This window comes from Acipenser ruthenus, chromosome 14 (genome assembly GCF_902713425.1).
Source record: "Acipenser ruthenus chromosome 14, fAciRut3.2 maternal haplotype, whole genome shotgun sequence".
NCBI lineage: Eukaryota > Metazoa > Chordata > Actinopteri > Acipenseriformes > Acipenseridae > Acipenser > Acipenser ruthenus.
This window is the reverse complement of record NC_081202.1, coordinates 18,309,605-18,318,566: the sequence shown is the minus strand read 5'-3', so window position 1 is coordinate 18,318,566 and position 8,962 is coordinate 18,309,605. Positions and strand designations below refer to the sequence as shown.

Sequence of the window (8,962 nt, the reverse complement as noted above, 5' to 3'; positions counted from 1 at the left end):
ACCTCCACAGACTTCACTGCAGTCTGGGCCTCTGCCTGTGCTCCCGAGTTGTCTCTCTCAGGTCGTAACTCAGCGACCTCTGCTTCCAGGCTCCTTAACTTTTGTAGCAGCTGAGCCTTTTCACTTGGGAGTGATTCAACACTCTTGTTGTCTCTAGAAGGATCACCTAAACTGTTTATACCTGGTGTTTGGCTGCTTGTGACAGTACAGCTAAAGCTGAAGCCTACCAAGTGTGTACTCCTGCAGAATAAAGTAAAGTACCTGGGGCACATTTTAACAGAGCGCTTGTAGTTCCTGGCCTTAAATTGGACAACAGTAGAGAAGTTTAAGAAATACTTTGCTGTCTTTCCTTTTCATGTATATAGTGATAACAATCCCCTTGCCCAAGTTAAGTGCTATGGAGCAACAGTGGGCAGCCCAGTTAAGAAACTACCAATGTGACTTGACTGAAGAGGGAGAGCTATTGACGGGGCCCACTAAGACAAAGGTAACCCATGGGATTCTTCATACTTGCTTGCATGTATTTGTACAGCCAAAGTGACTTCAACACTTCATCACTGCCTACACACCAAAATAATGAAGTAGAGTGCAGAGTGAGGATCCTGTGCATAAAAAGGCACCTTGTCATGGTGAGAGAGCAAGTGAGCCCAGAGAAGTCCTCTGTTGGTATCACCTATGGCTGGACTAGGGAGAGCTGTGCTGAGAATAAAAGGATCCAGGAACACTGAAAGTGGTAAGAGAGCTAGGTGAGCCAACATCATGACAGGATGACTTACGCCAACCAGAAATCTCAGGAGAAAATGGAGCATAATTCAGACCAACATAAGTAGTAATTTGAATGAGGTTGTAAACAGTCTCCACTATTACCTGGTCAGTGAGTAATGGTTGTGAATAAGACATCTCGGGCACAATAATTAGGAAGACCAGCCGTCTGTGGTTGTCAGGCAGCCAAACCCAGATCTACCAGTGTATGTGGTTCAGCTGGAGAATGGTAAAAGTAAGGAGAGAGTTTTGCATCACAGTTTACTCCAAACTCCTGACAAAGGTCTTAATGTTAATGTGTGAGAAGAAAACTGCAGCACTTCTTTAAAATGTAATCAGTATAGTTTTTATAGCTGACTGTTCAGTTCACAAAAGGTAATGATTTAACATGTCTGCTTAAAGGTTTTACCTATTTGAGTTAATGGAAACATGGTTCTGCTTGATCAATGCTCACAAAGTTATGCATTTGACCAAAGGCCTATGCTGTGTGAGAGTGGTTTCATTGGCTGCTCATGGCTTGTGGCTGTTCCCACCCTACCATACTGAGGGTTGATTATAGTGAGGTGTAGCACACTTTGGATGTCAGTTTGGAGTTGCACTGCAATCTTCCACCTCTGGAAGAAGCACAATGCCGCGATTCACAGTGCATGTCAGGGATGAGTGGCTGACTGTCCCCTGCAGGGACCTGTCCTGCACAGTGCAGTGGCTGGGTCTCGAGGCGCTGAAACGATACATAAAGAACAAGCCGGATAATGGGGGCATCGGCTCCGTGCAAGAGACGAGTTTCTATGTAAGAAGATGCCAAGGGCAAGGACTGCTGGACGCAGATGACACTTTGGAAGATACGCTGGAAGACAATGATTTTGTAGAAATTGGTAAGGGGGGGTCAAGTTCCCACAGCCAAGTTCAGGATGAATAATTCCATTCCTGTTTTCTCTCTAGATTTATTTTTATTTAGCAGTGTACCACTGAGTGCATCATACATTTTTGGGAAGAGTAATATAATTGTAAGAATAAATATGCAATTCTTGTATAAATAAGTAACCATTATACAGTACAGTATATATAAGTAAGATGCATATATGTAATTCATGTTGCATGGTCACTTTGCAAGGCTAATCAAAAGGTTTTATTTTAATGACAAAATGCATGTCTAAATAGTGGTTTGAACAATATATGTTATACAAATTTAGCTTTTTAAAAATAAAAGTCGAGCAAACTAGTCAGAATAATTTCTGTTGAAAAGTTACCTTTCACTTTTTTTTCAGTAATTAAAGGGGAAACCATGTCTCCAGATTTAATTTCACCACACCTTGATGGTTCTCACTTGTATCCTTTCTAAAGCATTTACCTGGGGAAGGCAGGTAAATGAGAAGTGCATTTCCCACCCAGTCATTCACAATTTGTATTGTATTACAGTGTTACATACCAATGCACTTGTTAAAATATTGTATCCGTTTAACTAGACAAATATTAGGCCCTATTTATGCATACCATGATATTTTGTAATCAAATACTCTGATTGGAGTTACATGGGATATAAATGCCCCATCCTTATTTTTTCATAATGTCAATGTTGCAAGCTGGTTTGCTCATGATTTACAGAATGAAGTGAACAATTGTATATCCTGCAATACCAAGATATCTGTTAAGCATGCGGCCTGAGTAGAATAAAATGGGTAACAAATACTGTACCCCAGCACCACAAAACAATACCACTGTAAACATTTTTGATACACTGATTCATGTTTTAAGTTATATCTTGTATACTGTCCAAATATCATTACCATTGTACAATAGTATCCCATATTTATTTGAATTTACCAAATATAGTTTATGAATAGATGATGATGGTCCATGTTTAGAAATAAAAATATGTACTTTTTTTTCCTTAATATTTGCTCTTTAGTTATAGTAAATATCAAGAACCCGTGGAGGTAAGAATCATATAAAATGATCCGATTCAATTTTCTAAACAAGTAGGTTTACTGCAACACACTTTTGTGTAAATGGCTGTCTTACATTTGCAATGCAATTAGCATCTCAGATATATATTCTGTAATAAATAGAGGTTGCATCTCCCTGTTGCGATATCGTTGACTGATAGTGGGCGATTAGAAGGCACTAGGTTGTCAAGTACTTTTGTATCCAAAATACTGCACAAATTCCTGATGTTTTACAAGGAACAGTCAAAAGTGATGATTCTTAGAGATTTTGCTGATTTCCACTATGCAGTTTGTTATAACACTGTAGATAGCATGGTGTGCCTTTTGTTTTTAGTGTTTAACAGCATACCAGTTTTTATTTTCAATTCATAAGTTCTATTTTTTAAGTATATTTCTATGGACGGGAAAGGCCTCACAACAACTGACCTGGTGAATTTAGGAAAGGGACTTTACAAGATTAAGGTGAGAAACATATCAAAAGAAATAGTATTTTTGTCAGAAAGCTGTTTTTTAGATGTTTTATAGAAAAGGTGTCTGTGTTTTTTTTTTTTTTAAGCTTACTGCAGATGCAGAAAGTAAAGTCAAACAGGCAAGGGAACATGTTGACAACATTGTTAAGGACCATAAAGGTAAAGTGATATGTCATTCATTAAGAGGTGGCAACGTTATCTATCTGCTTCAATTTTATTTCAACAACTTTACAAGTTTTCTGTTTTCATCTAGTTGTGTATGGAATCACAACAGGATTTGGAAAATTTTCCCAAACTATCATCCCAAATAATAAACTCATGTAAGTCGTTTAATACGTTCTCCATCTTCTTGCTGGGGACCTGTCTCTAAAAATCCAATTGAGATTTCTGAGTATAAATCACAGTCAAGAACCTCTTCAACACTGAGCTGCACGAGAATCTGCTTTGTTTCTGTTATGCATGTATGTAGTGTACTTTTCAAATGCAATCTCTTCCATTAAATATTTAATGTTCTTATACCCCCAGCGAACTACAGGAAAATGTGATTCGTTCCTGTTCAGCAGGTACTGTAGGAAAGAACAAACTGATCCATTAAATATTTTTCTTGTTATAATATATTTACATCCCTGTCACCGGACTAAATTTACCCTTTCATGCATAACGACTTCATATGGGGACAGATAACGAAAACTCTCTTCTAGTCTTTATATGGGGACATATGGAAAGTGCAAATTCATGTTTACCTCATATGAGGATGCCATTTTTACCCCAGATAAAGCAATGGAAACAAATTGAAAACATTTTCAATGAAAAATATATTTATTATGTGTTCAAAACTAAATCTTTTCAGCTATTTTCAATATTTCATGCATGAAAGGTTTAAAAAATATTTAAAATCTTCCCTGTTGATGCAGCAGTACAAATCCAAACCTATTTGAATAAGGCCTCTGTCAGCCTCAGCTTATAAAGTCTTATAAATACATATATATTTTTAAAGCTGCATTGAACACAATACATTTTAATATATCAGCTTGCATATGTTTTAAACAAATGTCACTATTTTTCATAACTACTGTTGATTTTAGGTGTTGGCAAGCCACTGAGCCCTGAGCGCTCCCGAATGCTCCTGGCTTTGAGGATCAATGTTTTGGCCAAAGGCTACAGCGGCATTTCCTTGGACACTCTCCATCAGATGATTGAAGCCTTCAATGGTAACCAGACCTTCAGTGGCATTAACGACACAGCACATTATAACCTAAATGACTAAAAGAAGTAATCCATTCCCCTTGATGATTGCGTGCAGCTTCCTGCCTCTCCTATGTGCCGGAGAAGGGGACGGTTGGAGCCAGCGGAGACCTCGCCCCTCTGTCTCACCTGGCTCTGGGACTGATGGGAGAAGGCAAGATGTGGTCACCCAAGAGTGGCTGGGCAGATGCCAAATATGTAAGTTTTCAATAACTTCTTCACAGAGCCACCACCCAGTACATTCACCTTTACACATTGAACTGATCATGAAAAATACTTTCTTTAGGTTTTGGAGGCCCATGGATTGAAACCTATATCACTGAAGCCTAAAGAGGTATAGCAATCTGTGAAAAATGTGATGAAAGCATATTAACTTGGATTGTAATCTTTAGTGTCTTGCTCCAATCTGAGGTTTATCATCTCTTTGCTACCTAGGGGCTGGCGCTCATCAATGGAACCCAGATGATCACGTCTCTGGGTTCGGAGGCGGTCGAGAGAGCCCTGGCTATCGCCAGACAGGCTGACATCATCGCAGCTCTGACACTGGAGGTCCTGAAGGGAACCACAAAGGCCTTTGACAGTGGTGCGTGTCACAGTGGATGACGGGAGTATTGAGAGGATGAGAACGGCTGGGTTAGCGATATGAAGCATGTAGTGACAGTCTCTTTACATTCCCTCCTAGACATCCATGAGCTGCGCCCCCACCCTGGGCAGAAAGAGGTGTCTTTCAGGTTCCGATCTCTTCTGGATTCAGATCACCACCCCTCTGAAATTGCAGGTGAAGAGTTTAACAGAGGACTCAGAATGGATTGTTAAGCTTTTCAAATGAAAATGCTAAAATGTATTTATTTATTTTTACCAGAAAGCCACAGGTTCTGCGACAGAGTTCAGGATGCATATACTTTACGCTGCTGCCCTCAGGTACTGTAATACAAAGCACTCGCTATGAGAGGTTACTTACTGTAACACAGCCACGTGTGTTTAAAGATATCTAGCTGTAATGGCTGTGTACAGTAGGTGTGAATAAAAGCATGTGTTCTCTTTCAGGTCCATGGAGTGGTGAACGACACAATTGCTTTTGTAAAGAATATCATCGACACAGAGATTAACAGCGCCACAGACAACCCTGTATCCTTTACAGTTTTGGTAAATCGAAAAGATTAAATCAGTCAGATTGTAGGCTGTATTTGTGGATAAGGCCCCTAATCAAGGTATTACTGTAGCAGCAAGCATGTAAGGCTAGTATCTATATCTATGTGTTGCAGGCAATGCCCAAATATAGGCACTCTTTTTATTCATTACATAATCGGAGATAAACAGTATATAGAATTATATTATGGTCTGTGCCCTTCTTTTTTATGAACCAAACAATTCTTAAATATATTGGCAAAATAATCCTCAATAAACATCCACAGCGACAGTGTAAACAACATAGATGATTCACTCTGTAATGAGTATTTCCCTCTGTGTCTGAGCATGTGTCTGCTTTTAAACAGGGCAGATGTGTCTCAAGGAGCCCACTTTTCTTAAATTTTGTATCTAGCTAGTTTCAGCCTTAACAACTGCTGAAGATGGTATTCGCAGAAAGAGGCGTGACTCTTTCAGGAGGAAATTTCCATGGTGAATATCCAGCTAAAGTATGTATGATATTACCCAAACATTATTAATAATCATATATGGTGTCTAGTAAATGAATTCTAGAAACAAACATAAAAGAGGCCATTCAGCCCTTTAATTCTTGTCTGGTTCACACTAAAGGATGCCAATGATTCAGCAGCAACAATGCTACTTGGTAACTCATTCCTTATACTCATCAGTCTCTGTGTAAATCTAGTTTGTGTTCACATACTGGTAATGGTTTGCTGCATCTTTTTTACCAGGCTCTAGACTACCTTGCGATTGGTGTGCATGAACTCGCTGCAATAAGCGAGAGAAGAATTGAACGTCTGTGTAACCCTTCTCTCAGCGAGCTCCCAGCATTTCTGGTCTGTGAAGGGGGTCTGAACTCAGGTTTTATGATTGCTCACTGCACAGCTGCCTCTTTGGGTAAGTGGAGGCAAATGGAGGTGGAAAGGCAAGACAATCTAAAGTATACAGCTCACCCTCACCCTCCCTGTATTGGAAGCAGATGTGCTCAGATTTCATATTTCAATGGTATTGTGGGTATTCTTTCAGTAGTGATAGAACAGGAGCCCCAGGTCTTTACATTAACACAGTGTTATTCCTGCAGTTTCAGAGAATAAAGTGCTGTGCCACCCCTCCTCTGTGGACTCCCTGTCCACCAGCGCTGCCACTGAGGACCATGTGTCTATGGGGGGCTGGGCTGCCAGGAAAGCACTCAAAGTTGTTGAACACGTAGAACAAGGTAATTCATATATTAAAATGTCTACCAAGGTGTAATTTATTGTACATTTATTTCAGCTCAGTTATCCCAGAGAGAATACATTATATAAGTTATCCACAAACCAGACTTTTGCTCTGGTGGTTTTGGTACAGTTTTACTCTATACAGACAGTTGTTTAAAAATGAACTTCCAAAACTATTAACTAACTGCATGCTTAATAAGGTCTGACACAATGCTTACATTCTGGAAAAAAAAAATATCTGAAATGCAAACATGTCAAAAGTAGGTTGGGAAACTTAACTTAGTTAACTTATAGCTTTTAGATTTGTATTGACTAGGTTGTTGAAGAAGAGCACTACTACATTGCAAATACAAAGAATTGCATTTTTTTTAAAAGACTTGTCTGAATACTAAAATGTAACAGTATACTATGTATTGTTATTATTTTTCCAACTGCACTTCAAAACTTGCACATATTTGCCTTTTCGATTTAAGGGTAGGTAGCAAGTAAGATACATACATCAATGCTTTGCTGTTCAGTTCTTTCCATAGAGCTACTTGCAGCCTGCCAAGGGATTGAGTTTTTACGCCCCCTGAGAACTACCACGCCATTGGAGAAGGTCTATGACCTTGTGCGCTCTGTTGCAAAGTAAGTTAAACAGAATTAGTGTGTTAACAATCAGAATCCAAGACGATTTTTGGTTAAAGTTTAAACATTACTACCTCGTGTCTTTTTCAGGCCATGGATTAAGGACCGCTTCATGGCTCCAGATATTGAAGCTGTTCACAAGCTGCTTTTGGACCAAAAGGCAAGTTATTGATATTACATACTGTATTTGTACTGTAAGTCAAATATTTGTGTCCAAATGTCGTTCAACCTTCTATATGGGTGATACAGTTTGTTGTCATGAAAATGAATGTCACATGCAAACATAATGTTTTTATAAATTCTACAGTACAATTTCTGGGTACCAGCTAACAAAATACACACCGTGAGATTTGCGATAAAAATCATGATGACGAAGGACATGCTTTCCTAAAATGATTGGTAACAAAGTGGCTAAATTACCATTTTCTGTGTCCCCAACAGGTGTGGAAAGCAGTGCATCCTTACATTGAAAAGTTTCGACTGGATCTCACTCCCGAGTCTGACTGTGCCCGTTTCCCCTGATTCACCTGGAAAAGCTGCCCACTATCGACACGCCACACATGTAAACTAGGAGATAATATATTTAGATTGAATCTGTGAAAACATAAGGGGATTTGCTTTTAATTTCAAAATACTGTATACATTTTGTCTGTTCGTTACTTTTACAGTTTGATTGACTCTTGTATCATTTGTTTGTTTTCTGTTAAAATGACAGGGCTTAGGGCTGCTTGAAATTCAGTAGTCATGGACTCATGAGATGGCTTGAACATGTAATCTCACTATAACCTTTAATCTCACATTGATGAAGTGAAAAGCCCTTGTGAGATACTTAATAAGGCTAGCTGACAGGTCTTTAGCAGTCAGGTTTGTGACTATAAACCTTGCTGAGTCAAATTAAAACAAAAAATTAAATAATGTGATGACGAACAAAAACTGATAGCACGAATAACACATGGGTAGAGAATAATCCATTTTTTAAATAAAAAAACATTCTATCATTCTACAACACTTTTAAATATAGAAAAGATTAGCACTAGAATTATTGATTGTTTGTAATGTATTGGTTAGCGATCCTTTCAATCAACAACTTACTGGGCTTGTAATGGGAAAATAATTTTCATAAACCTGATTAGCAAAAACTGTAATGGGAAAGGAATTTTCATAAACATGATCAGCTAAAAAGTACCTGTGAGTAGGGCATCACTATGCTAATGCAGCAGTTTTTCTGACAAAGCCTAGAATTACATTTTATTTATGGTGCCACTATTATGTTTGAAAAGGTTTGTTTTACCAACACAATGGGATAGTGTAAACTAAAAACAACATAAGAGCACCAGAGGACACACTGCCAAAACACCACAATGCTCATACACTAACAGAACCATATTTTAAACAACCAGGCCAGCTGGTAACTCTTAGTTTTACATACTATTTGTTTTTCCTGTGTAATACATAAAATAAACCTTAGGTCTGCATTACAAAAAATCAGTACCATTGAATTGCAATTCATGTTCATTATTTTACCACCAGAGGGCAAACCAAGTAC

General features: G+C 38.5%; 1 protein-coding gene across 1 annotated transcript; it reads left to right on the top strand.

Moving 5' to 3' along the window:
* The first annotated feature begins 1,323 nt into the window (after nt 1-1,323).
* Nucleotides 1,324-8,915, top strand: LOC117420091 (histidine ammonia-lyase-like). The gene is made up of 20 exons (XM_034033609.3): nt 1,324-1,637; nt 2,031-2,091; nt 2,672-2,699; nt 3,096-3,170; nt 3,265-3,337; nt 3,432-3,498; nt 3,704-3,741; nt 4,264-4,389; nt 4,482-4,621; nt 4,710-4,757; nt 4,859-5,006; nt 5,106-5,201; nt 5,286-5,344; nt 5,471-5,551; nt 5,995-6,060; nt 6,304-6,469; nt 6,654-6,788; nt 7,308-7,416; nt 7,507-7,576; nt 7,858-8,915. Exons 1-20 carry the CDS (start codon nt 1,391-1,393, stop codon nt 7,936-7,938), a joined length of 1,914 nt encoding a protein of 637 aa, XP_033889500.2. The 5' UTR covers nt 1,324-1,390; the 3' UTR covers nt 7,939-8,915.
* The last annotated feature ends 47 nt before the right edge of the window (nt 8,916-8,962 follow it).

Excerpts from the sequence above, each read along its gene's own strand:
- LOC117420091 (XM_034033609.3), top strand. The coding sequence starts at position 1,391 with ATGCCGCGATTCACAGTGCATGTCAGGGATGAGTGGCTGACTGTCCCC. Across the intron at positions 5,007-5,105 it reads CACAAAGGCCTTTGACAGTG|ACATCCATGAGCTGCGCCCC; the intron begins GTGCGTGTCACA and ends ATTCCCTCCTAG. Across the intron at positions 6,061-6,303 it reads ATGGTGAATATCCAGCTAAA|GCTCTAGACTACCTTGCGAT; the intron begins GTATGTATGATA and ends CTTTTTTACCAG.